The 18,359-nt window shown below is 43.8% G+C and overlaps 1 protein-coding gene across 2 annotated transcripts in view; it reads right to left on the bottom strand.

Moving 5' to 3' along the window:
• LOC146798836 (uncharacterized) overlaps positions 1-18,359 on the bottom strand; it is a 304,215-nt gene that overhangs the window by 265,934 nt on the left and 19,922 nt on the right. For both annotated transcript variants that reach the window (XM_085626154.1, XM_085626155.1), the window contains exon 2: positions 17,658-17,784. In XM_085626154.1, coding sequence (XP_085482280.1) covers positions 17,658-17,784 — 127 coding nt within the window. The remainder of the gene's footprint in view (positions 1-17,657; positions 17,785-18,359) is intronic.

Raw genomic sequence — 18,359 nt, 5'->3', positions numbered from 1 at the left:
GCTTACACAGCTTACAAGTCACTAAGGGTGCATTTACCTTTTGCTGGCCCTCTGGAAAAGAAAAATACTCCCATATGAAAGAGGTCTTTTGTTTCCTCGTTCTCTGCCTCAAGGTAGTGCTGCTAGCCTCACTCTCAGAAGGGCTCTGCTGTTCTGCCATCGTATCACAAAGACAACCCAGCTCCTTTTCCTAAGGGATCACAAGCAGAAATGAGGGGAATGGGTGTGGTGTAGGAGAGTTCTAGAACTGAAAGTAGTTTCAACCAATCAAAAGTTGTGTTTCATGATCACATGACCCACCGTACGCTTACGGTGCGCTTACGGTACGCTTACGGCAAAAGTACGCATGCGCGTAAAAAAGACACGCGCACGCGCGCATGCGCAAAACAGGCACGCCCCTTCACTTCCGCGTAACGTGCGCGTGCAGCGTACACGTTACGCGCTGTGCGCGCGTGACGTGCGTCTACGCAAATTGCGTAAATGAACGCAAACAGCGTAGAAATCTAACGTAATTAAAGCAAGACGTGCGCTTACCGTACGCGCTCGTTAAAAAAAAAAAAAAAAGGAAAAAAAATAAAAATATGTAATACTAATAAATTTTACCTGTTTATTTTAAAAAAATGGTAAAATAAAAACATATTGTACAATTTTTAAAATTTAACCATAGTCTTTAAAAAAGGATAGAAAATTAAAATAAAAATATGTAAAAAACAAAAAAAAAATTAGCATTTAAAAAACCTTGCAAATTCACTGAAAAAACCATGGGTTTCACACACGTTATAGTTAGGAATTAGCATTTAAAAAACCTTAGAAATTTAATGAAAAAACCAAAGGTTTCACACATGTTATAGTTAGCTGGACATTTCACTCGGAAAAAACCATTGAAATTCCCCCGTTATAGTTAGTTCAGCTAACTATAACTCGCGCGCCCGCAATGCACTACTGATGACGTCACATATTACATCACTCATGACATGGTCACTGACATCACTCATGACATCACTGATGACATCATCCTTGTGATAGAGTGGCAGACCTCCTCTTCCCCTAATATAACCATTGAAACACACATTCAAAAATAGAAACTAAAATGTTCAAAATAATGAACATATCAATATCAGTTACAACAACCTAATCAGTAATTCTAAGAACCACATACACTTACAGTCATTCACCAACAGTCCTCTACAGTCACTCATACATGTACTCACTCATCATATGTATTCATACACCTATACATCCTGTTACACAACGCCACTCATCCATAGAGTTACTCACACACATAGTCACTCATGCTAATAAAGAATCAAACATCCATTTACTTTCATATACAGTTATACACACACCACCACACTTACTTCTACAGAAACTTACATATACTTACTCTTTTAAACAATAACTTATAGAAACACATACTTATTCATACAGGAACTCTTCCAATCTCTCACTCTCACATATACTCACTTATATACACCAATAGTCACATATACTAGTTTAAAACATATGTAGTTACTCATAAAGACACTATAGAGACAGTCATTCACTCACTAACACACCCATGCACACACTCATCCACCCATACAGTCCTGCACACATGCTGTACTCAACACATACAAACAGTGAGTCACTCATTCATGCACCTATGCACTAAGTAATACCCCCCACCGAACCATACAGAAACTCAGATACTCATACTGATAAAAAACCAACTAATAACCTATATAGACACTCATGTAGCTACTCACCAACCCATGCAGCCACTTATACACAAAGTAAGAAACTGATACAGATATTTTCATATTTAAAGATTACTCAGTAAGCCATGTATTCACTATGATACACTTAATCAGTCAGTTACACAAATTTTTTTTTTTTTAAAAATCATCCATTTAGACACTTATATACCCATTTATTCTTCCATTGACCTTGAGATATACATAAATATAAAACATATTTAATTTTCAGAAAAACACACAATCACTGGATGATGTCATCAGTGATGTCATCAGTGATGTCATTTGAGATGTCATCAGTGATGTCATGAGTGATGTCAGTGACCATGTCATGAGTGATGTAATATGTGACGTCATCAGTAGTGCATTGCGGGCGCGCGAGTTATAGTTAGCTGAACTAACTATAACGGGGGAATTTCAATGGTTTTTTACGAGTGAAATGTCCAGCTAACTATAACATGTGTGAAACCTTTGGTTTTTTCATTGAATTTCTAAGGTTTTTTAAATGCTAATTCCTAACTATAACGTGTGTGAAACCGATGGTTTTTTCAGTGAATATATATATATATATATATATATATATATATATATATATATATATATATCCATAAAAGGGTTCCCCAGGCAAAGTGCACACACACAGGTTGAAAAAACCTTTATTGGCAAAACCAGCTCCCATCAATACACACCACAAGGCAGTTCCATGTTTGACGCATTTCGGACCGGACCTCCTTTATTGAAGGCAGCACATGAAATATGCAACTTAGCTCTCAAAATATCCCCATGATTCTTAATCAGTCTCAGGTTAGCACATATTTAGTTCCAATGCAATATGGGATAGGGAGTCCAAATAGCACCCTCGTGGATTAGAAGCCAAAACACATGCCAAAATTAAATTTCTTACTGCCAGTGTGAGTCAAGTCAAAGTCAGTTAAAGTTCCGTAACAACCTGGTTCCGCAATTGAAGTTCAAATAAACATACCGGGGATGTGTGCGTATATAGGTCCCATTGCGCGGCGGTATCTGTTTGGTTTGTTGAAGTTGATGTGGTTGTTGAGGTATGGGGGGCCAACATTGTGTAAGGCTTTGAATGTCTGCATGAGGTGTTTGAAGAGTGCCCTTTTGTGGATGGGGAGCCAGTGAAACTTTTTGAGGTACAGGGTGATGTCAATTTGAGGTGGATGGTCACCCGGGCCACAGCGTTCTCTATGGTCTGGAGTGATTGTTTCAGTTGAGCATTGATTCTGGCATAGGAAGCGCTGCAGCAGTCCAGTTTTTCTGTTGATGAGGGACTGGGATATGGTTCTGCAATTGCTGCTAGGGAGCCCTCTGAAGATCTTCCTTTGCATCCTGAGTGTGTGGAAGCAGGATGTAGAGACTACATTCACTTGGTTGGTCATAGTGAGTTGGCTCTCGATGACCATTCTGAGGGTCTTGGCACGGTTAGCCGGGAGGGGAGTGGGTAAGAATTCAGTGGGCCAGCAGGTGGAGTCCCACAGAGAAGTGTTTCTAGCAAAGATTACAACGTTCGTCTTGTCGGTGTTGAGCTTCAGCAGGTGGTTCTCATCTATTTGGCAACTTCGGTCATGCAAGAGGGGCAGTTGGTCCGGATGTTTGGCATTTTGTCAGAAAAGTAGAGTATGAGCTGTATGTCGTCGGTTTGGGATATGATGTAGATGGCAAAGGCATGGATGATTCTGGTGAGAGGGGTAATATATGCATTAAACAGGGTGGGACTCAGCAATGATCCTTGCTGGACTCCAAATATTAGGCTTACTGATTGAGTGCACCCTGTCATGAAGCAGCACATCCAGCGAAGTGCTGATCCTTGGGTGACGGCTTTGTGTGGCCATTGGATGAGGATGATGCAGTGGGAGACAGTGTGTTGTGGCAATGAAGCTCATTTCCATGCAGTGGTTGGTTTCAATCTAATGAAAAATGTCTGCTTTTGGTTGATGTCCCTTTAAGTAGCTCCACTCTCTATAAATTAGTAGTCTTCTAACATAGTTATGGAACCTAATAGTCCTTGACTGATATACATCATACCTTCTTGAAGACTTATGTTAGGTTTGCTGTTTGCAAAGTGGGTGATCCAGCATTGAGTATGCATTTGCATCAAAGTTCATGCGGATCAGAATGAAGTAATTCTGTTGGTTTTGCTTCATTTTCTGATCACCTTTAGTCTTGATGTCAAAGCTTTTGCATCTTTCAGACTTGCTTACTTTGGCAGAAGTGTACACCCTTCTTTATTTTAAATGCAGTCAGGTGTGCAGTGTTCCCACAGATCCCATAATTCCAATGCAGCTGGTAACTGTCATTACCAATCCCATTAGAATTAAGTGGCCACACATAATGAAGACCTCCTTAGGCATTATTTGGCACTCCATCACGTCAATGAAAGTATGAAGTAGTTATGTTATCAGTTATTTTCCGCCCCATCTTAAATTATGAAGAGCTACCACTTGCCTAGCGCAAGACTGTTTGACCATAGTGTTTCAGTTCATCATTGGCCCAACCAGAAATACCGTAATGTGGGCAAGCAGGCTTCTAGCAAGATATTCTGCACCATTAGCAGATTGTGCAGAAGCATCCTGCGAAACCTGGAACTAAATCCAAGTGTCTTCAATTTTATTTAAAAAAAACCTTAACTATATCCTCTGTATCTCACAACTCAGTCCATGGGTCAGCCTCGCAGTATCTGAATATCAGATCCCACTAGTACCATTCATATAGAGGATTAAGATGCCAGGAAAAGAGTTTGCTAATTTACATTAAGGAGAAATGGGACAGAGCAAGTAATCAAACCAAACAAAAATAGTCTGTCCTTTGTTTTCCTTGAGTCAACTCTTTAGTGTTCACTTCCATGCCACACGAACAAGCCTTTACCATTTTACAAATTAGTTTTGGATTGGTTTGAAGAAAGAGATTTGTTTTGTCATAACTATGGCTGCTTAGAAAACATGTATTAAGTACTACAATGCATTTATTACAGTCAAGGGCGTACTCAAATAAAAGACATCTAACAACTAGAGTGTGTAAAAGCTTTCATGTTGTAGATATCTTATTTTGCGGATATCAAGCTGGCAATCGATTAACACCTACTTTTAGATAACTTTTGAAAATTTTAAAATCTTGACTTACTGGGTTTTAGGATGCTGTTTGATGTCTGTGTGACTAATTGTACATATAGAGTGAGCAAATTCACCCTTTTACTTTGTATAATATTAGTGTTAACCGCTGATCCTCTGTTTCTCTCAATCTGGGTTCAGTATGATTACACACAGAAGTGCTGTTGGTATATAAGCTTCATGCAGGCAAATAAAGGTAGTGGAATGACAACAATTACCAAGGACACATCTTGTTAAGGGTTCAGGGACCACAATGTCTTTATACTTGTGGTTTTGTGCAGTGTATAAGCAAATTCCTGCAGCAGTAGAGACAGATGTCATGAAAGCAACGGAAATAGTCACACTTTAATAAGACATTTGGTAGGAAGGTGATGTAATGTCCACACACGATGATTCACCAAACCATGCTCCAGACTGTACATCTATTGCTAAAATCTTTCACAGGATTTTAGATTAATTTGCTGTAAGCAAGTCTGCAACAAGTCCGATCTATATAAAAAAAATCATTTACAATTTCCAGCAGAGTTAAAAACACATATTTAAACTGAGAACAATCCTGGCAAGCTGGTTTTAGATTTGTGACCGGGCAGCCCAGAAATAAATAGCTCAAAGCCCCTGCCAAATATTAACCAACCAAAGAAGGAAAATATTCTTAAGTAATTACTAGGCTCTTTCCAGAATGTGATGACACTTAAAATGCTTCAGAGGCTCAGAGGATTCAAATAGAGAGAAGAGGACAATGGATAGAGAACAATATTCTTCATGCATTAACCCTGATTAACAGTGTCCCCTCATCACCGTATAGCTCCCAACTTGAAGAGGCATTTTCTGAACCAGTGTCAGCAGAGGAATTAGCAATCACTTTGGCCCCATCTACTGTGCACAAGGAGGCACTTTAATCAACCTTTCAAAATTCAACTTTGATCAAAACTCAGACTGTACAAAAGGATTTTGTGGAATCGCCCTATGAGAAGAGACAAGCATTAATTAATGTTGCTCTCTCAGCGGCACTTGCAACCCGCAGGTGTTTTGAGTCCTTCACAACGAGTTCTCGCTGCATGTCAACCAACATCTCTTTCCTGTCAAACAATCCTGTATTCAAATCAGGAAAAACAGTAAAGGATTCTCCTGAAAGAACTCAGTTTTCTTCTGGAAGGCAGCTCAGGGAATTTTGTATTTCAGATTTGTTAATCATCATCATCATTTGATCTTTATTTCGACATTTTTTCAGTCATAAAAGATTACAGTAAAAACGGTTAAAAAATGTGTAAAACCACAAGAGATAAAATAAACATTTCATAAAATCAGATTAACAAGCAGGGTATGCAATCATGATATACAATCACCCCTGGGTGCCGCTGTGATGAGAGAACATCTCTTGGACCACATAGCTAGCAGGAACTTTGAGAGTGCGAAAACTATGTGCGGTGAAGTGTCAGTTTTAAGAACTCTCATTGCAACAAAACATTTATCAAAGCCCATGTTCCTGCACAAGGGTACCAACCAGTACTTTCTGGCTTTTCTGTAGGCAGGGCAAAAAAAGAGCATGTGTAGTTCATCCTCCTTAATCGCACCACATCCAGGGCAAGAGTTGCTCGTTGGTGCAGACCACTTACTTGTGAATGCCCTTAATGGTAGTGTTGCGAATCTCCATTGGATTTATAACTTCCTAGCTCCAACTGGGTAAATGAAATTCAAAAACTCCTCGAAAGCATATGAGTGTTTAAGTGTTAAAAAAATTGTTGTCAGAGGGCCAGCTTTGGAGTCATGCAACCATATGTTTTGTTTGCAGTCCATAAAGGACTTCGCAAGCGTTTTTCATGAAACCCCCCTGCATGCCTGTTCTGGCTCATACCAGAGGTCCGATAGTCCCATTTTCCCCAGTTCCTTTTTCACAAATGCAAGCCAGGGGATTTTCGCTGCACTACCATGGTTCAACACATCCTTTAATTCAAGCCTATAATTGGACAGTTCTGGAGTTATCCATAGCCTGCGCCAAAACCTAAGAGGTTTCAGAGCTAGCTCATCCTGGATAAAACTCAGTCCTAAATCCAATCTCAGCGGAAGGAGGGGTGTACTTTGGGGGAGTGCAAGTAGCTGCCTCATAAACTTGTTCTCTACATTAAGAATTTCGGGCCTACAGGTGTACCCCCAGAGTTCCCCACCATAAAGAGCCGATGCCCTCGCCTTCACTTTGTAAATCTCCAGTGTGGGGCTCACTGGCTTGATTGTAGATGTATTAGACATTTTGAGGATACCGCCCACTAATTGGGAGAGTTTAAGTTGTGATTTCGCCTGTTGGGGGCCCCAGGAATGATTATCCCCTAGATATTGAAAAGTCTGTACCCTCTCCAGTCTAACCGAACCCAGAATCGGTGTTGGGCGGGTCGATGCCGGGGGGCTGAAAATCATAAATTTAGTCTTATCAGCATTGATTTCCAGTCTGCGGCAGTCTGTAAAGCCGTCCAACACTCGTTGGATGCCCATAGGGGACTTGGAGAGCAGGAGGGTTCGTCGGCAAACATTATCGCCGGCACCCTCCTGCCTGCCAATCTGGGAGCATCGTTATTGGGAACCGCATCCAGATGCGATACAACGCCATTCACATAGAGGCAGAACAGGGTTGGTGCCAAAACGCACCCCTGCCTGACCCCCCTGCAAACTGGAAACCGGGACGACAGCACCCCCTCCCTCCCACATCTGACCTGTGCATAGTTTTGTGCATGTAGCCTAATCAGCACAGTCAGTATTGCGTTTGGAACCCCCATTTCCAAAAGCACCGCCCACAGTTTGGCCCTGGGTAATAAATCGAACGCGGACCGGAGGTCCACAAAGACCATGTAGAGGCTGCCACCCTCTAGAGTTACCGTCTTCCAGAATAACATAATAAGACGGAAAATCTGGTCCATGGTCGATGTGTTCCTCCTAAATCCGGCCTGATAAGGACTGAGGATATCATACTCCTCGATCCACTCCTGTAAGCGGTCCAGGATTAGACGGGAGAAGATTTTTTGGGGAACGTCAATAAGGCTAATAGGCCTGTAGTTGGTTGGAAGCAGAGGAGAGCCCTTCTTGAAGATTGGGACAATCTCTGCTCCCGGCCAAGTACCAGGTACCTTCATACCTTGCAGAATTGCGTTGAAAAGGACACATAGGTAAGGGGCCCAGATCGCCGGTTGATCCCTAAATAAATCACCGGGGAGTCTATCTAAGCCAGGAGCCTTACCCATGGCCAACTTCCCTATGGCAGTGTAGACCTCCTCCACTGTACACTCATGGTCATCTTGTACCCCCAAGCTAGGTGTGTGTGCCAGTGGACTTTCTAGACCTGTGACTGCTGCATATAAGGTCTTGAAATGGAGCTCCCAGACCCCCGCCTCAATATTGGGCTCTATTGCAGATCTAGGCTCTCCTGACCCCGTGCTAACTATTGCCCAAAATCTGCGTGCATCTCTCATGTCCAATGAGGAGGAAAGGTTTGACCATTTCTCCATATCCCACTCCTCCCTAGCGAGGTACATTGTTTCTTTGTATTGTGATCTTAGGGTGCACATTTTTGGTTTGTCTCTCCCATCTTTAAGGGCCACAATAAGCTCTGATTTTGCCTTCCTGCATGAGGCATTATACCATGTGGATACAGGCACTCTGCGCCTCCTATTAAACCCAGGACGGTTAAAAAATTCCGCTAAACAGGCTACTAAGTCCTGATGCACGCACTGCATGTTATCATTAAAGTCTAGTGCCAGAGGCTGGGAGATCAGAGAGCCCACATTCGTAAAATAGGGTAAAATTGCGCTATATAATTTAGGCAGTGCATCTCGTAATACCACAAGTCTCTCCCACTTGACTCTGTGTCTATTATTCGTTATGGTCAGCCCTTCGACCACGTCCGGGCCAGATTCCTTTTCATTTGCTCTAGGCCGTGGGCACTCTATCCTCAGGCTTAGTGCGTTATGGTCGCTGTCCACCCTAGGCATTACCTCGAAGTCAACAACCTTCGACCATAAGCATGTCTCCACCATAATATAGTCTAGTCTTGATTCGTGACCCCTCTTATTGAAGGTACACCTTGACCGGGTATCAGATGGCGTCCGACCATTACAGGCCCTGATAGAGTTGTTCAAAGTTAGGGTCGTGATCTGGATGGCCAGTGGGGACCAGGACTTCGGATATGGGGACTGGCATGGCGGGATTCCCCAGTGTTCGTCCTCGCCCGTCAGAACTCCCTCATTTAAGCCACGAAGTGGCTCATAGTGACAGTTTAGGTCCCCTGCGACCAAGTAATGTATATCCCTGCTAAGGGAACCGAGGAAGGATGACAACTCTTCAATTGTTTTGGACTCATTTGACACACTTGTCGGCCGTGAATAAACATTCACGATGGCAAGTTTGTAGGGGGTTGGCCAGGACAAGAGAACGCACTGAATGTCATCGGAGTAAGTCGGGATGATCTCGCCCGAGCAGCCCAGATGTAGCCCAACCCAGATTGTAAGGCCCCCTGATGGGCGTCCCTTTCCTCCCCACCGTGCGGCGATATTAAATGCCGCAAAGCCCACTCTATGTTGGTCCTCCCTGGCCCAAGTTTCTTGGAATACACATATATTGCTATTGTCCACAAAAGTACCCCACTCCGGACAAGCTAATTTATTTGGTAAGCCTGCCACGTTCCAAGACAATATAGACATGCATTTTGTGATCCCCACACTAGGACAAGTACTGTCGGGCAAGATATCGTCTCTCCCTAGGGGATTATCATGACTGGTGGTAGCTAAGGATGATACTGGTAGGTGATCATCAACTACCCTGCCCAATGCAGACATAACACCACTCCTAATACTACCTATTAAGAGGTTCTGAACTCCTGTCGGCTCGCATACCTGGTCTCTCTCCACCACAACCGGGCCATCCCCGGCAGCCTCATCATGAGTCAGAACCTCATCCTGCATATCCTACCCAGCCAAAGTCAGTCAGTCGACCTGGTCCAGGACGCTGAACCTATTGTAACATAGGATCTGATTCTGGGCAGATAGGTGGTGGCCCTGCCTGTTCACCCCTCCCCTCCCCACTCGACAGTGTGATGCGAGCGACCAGGCTTCGTCTGGGTCTCTCAGTTGATTACTGGGATAGAAATAGGAAAGAGGCCTAACTTCAATTTTTGTGCCTGTGCTAACTGAGCTCCATTTACATATGTGGTCTACGATATTTTGGTCCCTAAAATTGACCAGAACACAATCGCCAGTTAAAGTTTTGGGTGTGCGCCCTACCCATCCCACCCTTTCGGACCATAGATATTTCAGTAGTCATGTGTGGGGGAAGGGGTCTATGTACGTTAAGCCAATGTATGGCTTTGGTTTTCAAAGAAATGTAAGATTCAACATTCGACATACTGATTTCTGGGACCCCTGTTAAAACAATTAGATAGGGACTCACTTCTGGTGGCAGTTCCACTGTGGGCTCAATTCGAGGTCTCTTACTTATACCTGTATCTATACCTGTAACTACAGTGGCCCGCCCTTCGTGTGAGGTAGTACTGAACTGTGACCCTCCTACACTGCCGGACACTGTATGCTGGGCAGCCCTGGGTCCCACTGCTAGTTTATAAGATGATGCGTTTGCTCCCCCCGTGGAAGCAATATGATTAGCAACAGCTTGTTGTGTCACAGAGGTGGGAGGATTGTCGTACGTCACAGCCCCCCCAACTAGGATCGACAAATTCGATTTGCCCTGAGCCAATGCATTATTAGCCAGATTATTTAGGGTACCCACTATTACTTGTTCAAAGTTAGATAGTTGGCTTTCAATGTTGGCAAGTCTCTCTTCTAGTGGACGTAGTGTGGCACTCAGGAGTGCAGTGATTTTCATGCACCTGACAGAGTATCACCTCCAGAGCTTCCCAAATGCACGGTTGATTCCGATGCAACAGCTATCATTTGTGCCTCAGCATCCTTTGGGCTTAGGCTTGGGCTTGGGCTTAGGCTTGATGGAATTAGGTTTTTGCTGTGGCCTTTGGCTGTTTTAGCTGCCCTAGCTCCCGCCTTATTTGCAGTTGGCTGTCTCTTCTTAGGAATAGTACCCGTACGATTACCCTGATGCTTGCGAGTATTAGGTCTTTCTGGGGTTTTAATAGAGATGGGGGCATCCAATTGCACTGAAAAGTCCTGCTGGATCGAGTGAGTAGGGGGGGTAGTTTCGGCCGGTCCCTGAGTAGGTGATTGAATTTGGACGGTCAATAGGGCGTTGTCAATATTCACATCCCTTGCAACCTCGGGTGTGCGAGCGTTCGCAAAATGCCCCAATGAGGATCTTTTGGCCATAGCAAGATCCTGTGACACCCTACGTTCCATTAGCACAATACCCTGGTCAATCACTGAATTGGCTCTCAAGATAAAATTGTCCAAAGTTCCTGTGAGTTTGTTGTTGTGGGCTTTGCTTCTAGACTCCCGTGCGGCCATATTACAAACGTACTTTAAAAAAAATATATATAAACTGTTTCCTCCACCAGAGGTACTTACTGGTAGCTACAGCTGGTTCCAGGGATGGCGAAAGAAGGGTGGCCCAGTCCAGTCCGGTCTCCACCGGGTTACAACTTTACCGCACGTCCGGGTGGTGGGCGAGAAGAGGACACAACGTCGCCGCGCAGGCTGCAGGTCCTCACAGTCCTCGCAGTCCCGCAGTCCTCGCAGTCCCGCCGGTGTCTCAATACCAGTGCTTTGCTTTGCCCCAGAAAATCCTCCTGCCTCCTTAGCCCGCAAGTCTCCTCCTTGCCTTGCCTTGCCTTGCCTCCGAGCGGAGCAGTAGTTCTGCACTTCGGGAATCACTCGCGGCCCCTGCCGCATTCGAGGCTCACTCGCGGACCCTGCTGTGTTCGAAGCTCACTCACGCCCCTGCCATATTCGCGAATCATTCGCAGCCCCTGCCCCGTTCGAGGTTCTCTCACAGCCCCTGCCACGTTCGGGGAAACACTTGCAGCCCCTGCCGCGTTCGGGAATCACTCGCGGCCCCTGCTGTGTTCGGGGTTCACTTGCAGCCCCTGCCGCGTTTGAGGTTCACTTGCGGCCCCTGCCGCGTTTGTGGTTCACTCGCGGCCCCTGCCGCATTCGAGGCTCACTCGCGTTCGGGACTCATGCTCACTCGCATGCCGGTGTCACTAGTCGGCTCTGCACTATCCACAGGTCAAGTAGTGAGACTATACAGCTTCACAATTACCTTACAGTAGACATCTTCCTGCCAGCCCATAAAGTCATCTAAGGCCCGGATGACAAACCAGAGGACAGCGTCTGATGTCACCACAGCAGGCATAAAGTACTTGGACATAGGTGATTATTTGCAAATTATCAAGGGTTTCATACTTGTCCTCCAGTTTATTCAGGGCATTAGTTCCATTTCCCCGGAAGGGCACCATCTTCAATTCCTCAGCTGTTGTGGTCACCCAGCCATCCAGCATTCTCATTTAGGTTGCACTTGTCTCCAGTTTATGCTCCATCGTCAAAACCTTGCCTGTTAGTTGGCCACTTTTTCCATAGTGTCCACACTGTGGCCCCAATAGTAGTTGTTTCTCTCTTAAATCCGAATGAAGGTCATCTGCTGAATTAAGAAGGGTTTGCGCTTTGCTCGTTAACCATTTGCCATCTTTGGAATTAGCAGATTAAAAACCTTAGTTTGGCTTTTGAACCAGAACAAGCACAGACCTAAAGACAGATAAGGACTAAAATCAAAGAAAGATTTTTTACAGGTAGAAAAAGGCTCTCAACCCACACCCCAGCAGGGGTTCATATGAGAGGCAATGCTCCTTGTGATGTTGCTTCAGGATGACCAGCAAATCTGGTGTTGTGGGAGCCCCTGCTTATCTGCATCAAGGTTCCCCCTTCTCTCAAAAACATCCGTTGTTACAAGGCATTACCTCTTGTCCGCCCATACCTCAAAGTAGAGATGTGGCTAAAGCTATGCCACAATAAACGATCATACAAATTGGTCCTCACTACTCCACCTAGGCGCACACACACATTTCCATTGTCCCTCTAGCCATTCCCTGACTCTCACACAGAAGTGCGTTTATAAGGTTCACCACCAGCTCAGATGTAGGACATACTCCTGAGTGTCGGAGCAGAACAAATGTGAGGAACCTTATTGGGCTCCAAGCTCCGGTCACATTACCCTTAACCCGTGCTTCCTTCCCACAGTCATACACCTACAGAGGAGGCAGTCTAGTCTCCAGAAGAGGACAAGCGGGTGGCCGAAGTTGGACTCACTCCCCAGGATCACAGCCTTCTTGGATTAATCTGATCTTAACTGTAGTTTTTATTGCATTTTTTTACTTTTATATTAGTGCAACTAATTTGTACAGCGATTTGAAGTTCTGTCTACATTAGATTGGGAGCTTACATTTGTGTGAGCCAACATGCCTCCTATCTCTGTGCCTTCCCTGTAGGCTTGACTCAATTTCCTTCAGTGATTCCTTCGGTTTTCATCCCTCCTCCCCACAAAAGCTAACTACTGGCCATCTTAGAACTTAGCAAGTAAATACAGACCTCTGAGTCCTCCCCTATGCCATATGTCCACCTCTCACCTACCACATTTAACCTTCTTTTCAAGAGGTATCCAAGTAAAAAAAGACATTACGTGTGTCTTAATGCGGCATCTTCTCTGTTTGGCACTGTCCAGGCTAGGAGTGACAATGGCACATACCATACCCATTTGCCTTTTAAAAGCAAAACCTTTCCTTATGCTTCTCCATTTCATCCCACGTAGCCCAAATAGGTATTGTTGTCCACAGCATTAACCTACTAGCACCCATATGCATGAGTACCCAGAAACACACAATTCAGACTGGAACCCTGACATGGTCTTCTTCACTGAAATCTGTCAGATTGATGATGCAATTCTTATCCTGAACAAAAGCATACAACCAAAGTTTCAAAATACCATGCTTACAAAAGCTCTCTGCACACCACAACCATTCAAGATTAAACTACTGTGGCATACAACGCTCTACTGAACCAAGGCTCTCCATCTCCACCCTACACATCCTCATTCCTTCTTGTTTGCAGAGACCTCCACCTTGAAAAACTGCATTTGCTGGATGCTTACATGCCATTATCGCCAAGATCACACTAAAGCATCTCAAACTTTTAATTGTAGAAAACTTCAATATCTAGTTTAACAAATCATAACAATGCTAGAATACATTCCTACATTCTAACCTAGATTCACGTAATCTAGCTCAACTAATTGTCAAACGCTTATTCATTCATTCATTCTTCATAGCCTCATCAGCTGTTCATCATATATTCAATCTCTCCAACTCACTACTACCACAAATCTTCAAATATATGTGGAATCCTGGTAGAGGTGTACTTTTTACTCCCAACTAACCAGTTTCTTACCCAAAACCCAACAATAGCATGCCCACATCTGACCTGCACATTAATGTTATGTAATTATATGGCACAGACTACTCCCAAAAAGGTATGTGTCAAAAATGATGCAAAGGAAAGGGGGTTTGAGAACCAAATATTTATTGGTTAATGCTAAGCAGCATTATCAAACACACACTGGAAAGGCAGGTACGTCTGGGCTTGGCTGTTGACCTTTTGGTTTTCCTGAATTCTTGTTTCACCTGTGAATGTTTTTTATGAAGGTTTATTATTAAACCATTCAAAGACTGCATCTGTGCTTGCACATTCATGTGCTTACCTGGGCGGCAATCTTGAAATGGGTTTTACAATAAAGTTTAACAAAAACCATTGGACGGCACTTATGTGTGTGAACATATGCACATGCATGGGCGGCCATCTTTGAGTGGCTTTTACTTTTGTGAAAAAACATTCCAAGAAGCCCTTTTAACCATGTGTATGTACAATGATTGAGGATACTTTGTAATTTTACTAGAAGTCCTTTGGGTAAAAGCCTTGCTTTGTTCTACACTGATCACAGTTGTAAAGTTCCACAATTTCACGATTAATGCCCCCCTAAAGAAGGGATTGTCAGGCCTGAGATACATTGTCAGTGATTCAAGTGAAATGATGAGATGAGTGAATTTATATTTCAAAGAAAAATCAATGAATTCTAAAAAATGGATAAACATTCTTGAAGTACACCCATAATAAACTGCAGATAATCAAGTAATAATGTGTTAGATTGCAGACACTACATAGGAACAGTTCAGTGCATATAGCAACTTCTACCATTTCCCAGTATATGTTTACCCAATGTAAGCCTCGCAATTGGTATACCCCAGCTATAGCAATTCTTCTCTACACTTGATAGTCACAGCACACCTGTACTCCCCTGCAAGTTAGGTGTATGCATGACATCCCACAATGCCACGTTTATGAGGGTTCCTCGAGATTAGAGTTGACAAGCTAAGCCTGCCTGAACATGGACAAACATCTGATCCAGGTGGGGTCTACTGAGATCCTGCTTTGGCCTAGTCTAGGCTTCCATCTACCTTTGTTCAATACACCCTCTCTTAAAGATAGCACTGATCTACATGTCTCCACACCAAACAACGTTCCCACATTGGCAAAGAGGATGTGTGCACATTTCGTTATATTCCTTACAAGTGATGATAAATACCCTGCTCAAGGTTTTTATCCTATACAGCGTTTGCTTGCATAGGTTGAAAATCACCCTGTTCTATATTTGCGTGCATGGGTTGAAAGATATGTTTAGGAAAAGTGTTGGACATTAAAAAAAAATTATATTGTGACTTCACAATACAGATTTGAATTATTGTGTTCTTGACGGGTAAATGGGCTACTACAAAATTAGTATAGCAAATGATATTAGAAAAGGCTTTGATGTAGCACACTTTTACATTCTCCATTTATTGTTCGACGCTCAATGCACAGTATTTGGGTCTGCTCACTATTGGATTGGAGATAGGTCTCCAGCATAGCTATAGCCCAACTTCATCGTAGCCTCTGTCCTTCCATGTGGGATTGCATGTGCATACCTTACTTCTGTGTGCGAAAGATACGTGCGAAGAGTGGTGGCGGTTGGCAATGGCCACACTATAATCCACATTGTTTAAATTACAGCGATACCCGGATGGAGGGTGGTGAGAACCCGGAAATTAGATGTGAGTTGCAGAACTCCTCCAGGACATTCCAGAGGGTCCTGCGAAGTGGGTAAGATTTTTAGTTTGGGGGAAAAGGAGACAGAAGACCCCGTTGAAGCTTAGGTAGTTTGCCCAACTCTTTCCTACCCCACTGTTCACTGGAATAGCTACCTTCATATGTTAACAGGGATTTAAAGAGGGTAACGTCCCTCCCTCTCTTTTGTACCCTTGTTTTCGCTCTCTCCTGATAGGAGACTCCCAGCTCCACCTCAACCTTTCTGTTGACATCTGACAACAAAGTCCATGGGGGACAAGTCTGAATGGAAAATGCGAAAGGCAGAAAATGCCCAAAACCAGTCTCAGACCTGCTTATAGAAATTCACAACTGCTGTCTGTAACTTTGGTATAAAGGGTAGACAGAAACTTCAACCAGTGTGCCAAGATACTCCACCAGAATCCATTGTCTCCCGACCAGCGGCTTCCAAGACACTCTTTGTGTTGCAGGGTTGGGGTAGCTACAGAAAACATCCATGGTCAGGAGCAGGACCAAAATAATTAGGGCTTCGACCAAGACTCCCAGGAGGTGCTGCCTGGACTCTGCCTTTAGGAAGAGAGCTGATGGGCTGCTCTGTAGGGGGATTGGAGGTTCCCTTACACTAGGAAGATGCTGCACAGATGGAGTATGGCCACGAAGGAGTCATGGAAAGTTGAACTTAAACCATCCGCTGCAGGACAAAGCTAGGACCTGCACCACTCTGTGATGGTGAAGCCTGAAGTGTCCTGCAGCGTCGACTCAATCTCATACCCCATGTACTGTAGATTTCGACTCTACCTGAGTTCCACTGAAGAAATCCAGAGCCAAGAAGCAACATATTATTAAATCTGGGCTGAAACCTGCGAGAAGCATGATGTACTCATTTCTCACCGATGTACTCACCGCTATGACAAAGGGTGAGCACCTAGGTTGTTTGGGGTGAATTTTGTGCCTCGGCCTGAGGAAGAAGCAAGCTGCAAGATTCACTGGACCAAGAGCACCGTGAACCAGAAGCATCCTCAGCTTGTGCTGGCGCTGCCCCCCTTTACCTGAATCAGTGTGTTCAGACATCGAAGAGGTTGACTACAAACAAGTCAGTAGGGCAGGAGCAAGGACTCTGCCATCGTCCCTCAGTGGGCCCTTTGGTGAGCAGATCACATGGAGTAGCACTGCCCTGCTGACCAATTATTACTGCAGGCGCTGTCTGAAACATCACATGATCAAAACAGACCCTAAAGGTACGATGCAATCAGGGAAGATACTTTAAAGAGAGGGCTGAGGGAAGAAGACCATATCAAGAGGGTGGTATTCACTGGTACGGGCCCACATTAGGTCGGCCTCCCCATTCCTGACAGTAGTATGACAATACTGAGTAATAATAGTAGCCTAATGATTTCTGACGCCCTAACCCCACACCACCTACTAGAATATTGTTTAGACTGGTCGACCTTGGTACCCTGAGTGCAAAGTGATTTGGGAGCATACCTGGTGCTCATTAAAAGTAAGTCCAGACCTAAAATATCAGCTGTAAAACTCTCAGATTGTCACAATTCGAGTCTGGGAATTCTGTGCGCCTCAAATTTCTGAAAACATTACAACACTCACAATTAATAATACTTAGATAATGGTTTTTAAATGTATTTAATTTGAGAGCCCACATTATTGTATTTTAAAGCTCACAAGGAAATTCAGTTTAACCTTACCCAAGGAAGTCAAGGCCTGGCTTATTTCTTTCATCACATTTGTGTAAAGCTCATTCTGCCAGTTGTATAGAAGCGTCCACTCCTCGTCAGAGAAATAAGCAGCAACATCATGGAATGTAACTGGTGCCTGGAAGAAGAAATCAGACATAAAATGTTTGAATGGCACTCATGCAGTTTGTGCTGATCATACAAAATATAGAATGAAGAACGTTTGGAATATAAAATTATGTTTTCACTTGATTTTGGGTTTAACACTTCTGGTCTAAAAATATTATTGCAATTGTAGTAGAGGTCACAGCCATGTGTACACCCACAACAAAGCAGAACAGCATGCCCTTCTGCACCACATCAATAAAGTTGGTACAAATTTAGTTTTTCTCGAAAGTAATAAAACGAGCAACTCCTATTGTTTCCATCCAAGTGCCAAATGAATACCATACCGACCACTGATTTATGAGTCGTCACTAGTTAAGGTTTCTAGATCCTAATAAATTACAAAACAGAAACCAGGAGACTATCAACTCATGCTGCTATTGGATTCTCTGTAAATGACACCATGAATCTGATCAGTTTTGAACAAATCTACTCAAATATAAAGGGGGCATCTATATTCTTCTGTGTGGCAAAGAAGCCCAAAACCTTTATTTCAAAGAGCGAAAGTGGCTTGTCTAGGAGGTGGATCCAAGAACTCAGGGTAAGGCA

The sequence above is a fragment of the Triturus cristatus genome, chromosome 9, assembly GCF_964204655.1.
Source record: "Triturus cristatus chromosome 9, aTriCri1.1, whole genome shotgun sequence".
Taxonomy (NCBI): Eukaryota; Metazoa; Chordata; class Amphibia; order Caudata; family Salamandridae; genus Triturus; species Triturus cristatus.
This window is presented reverse-complemented; position numbering and strand designations above follow the sequence as displayed.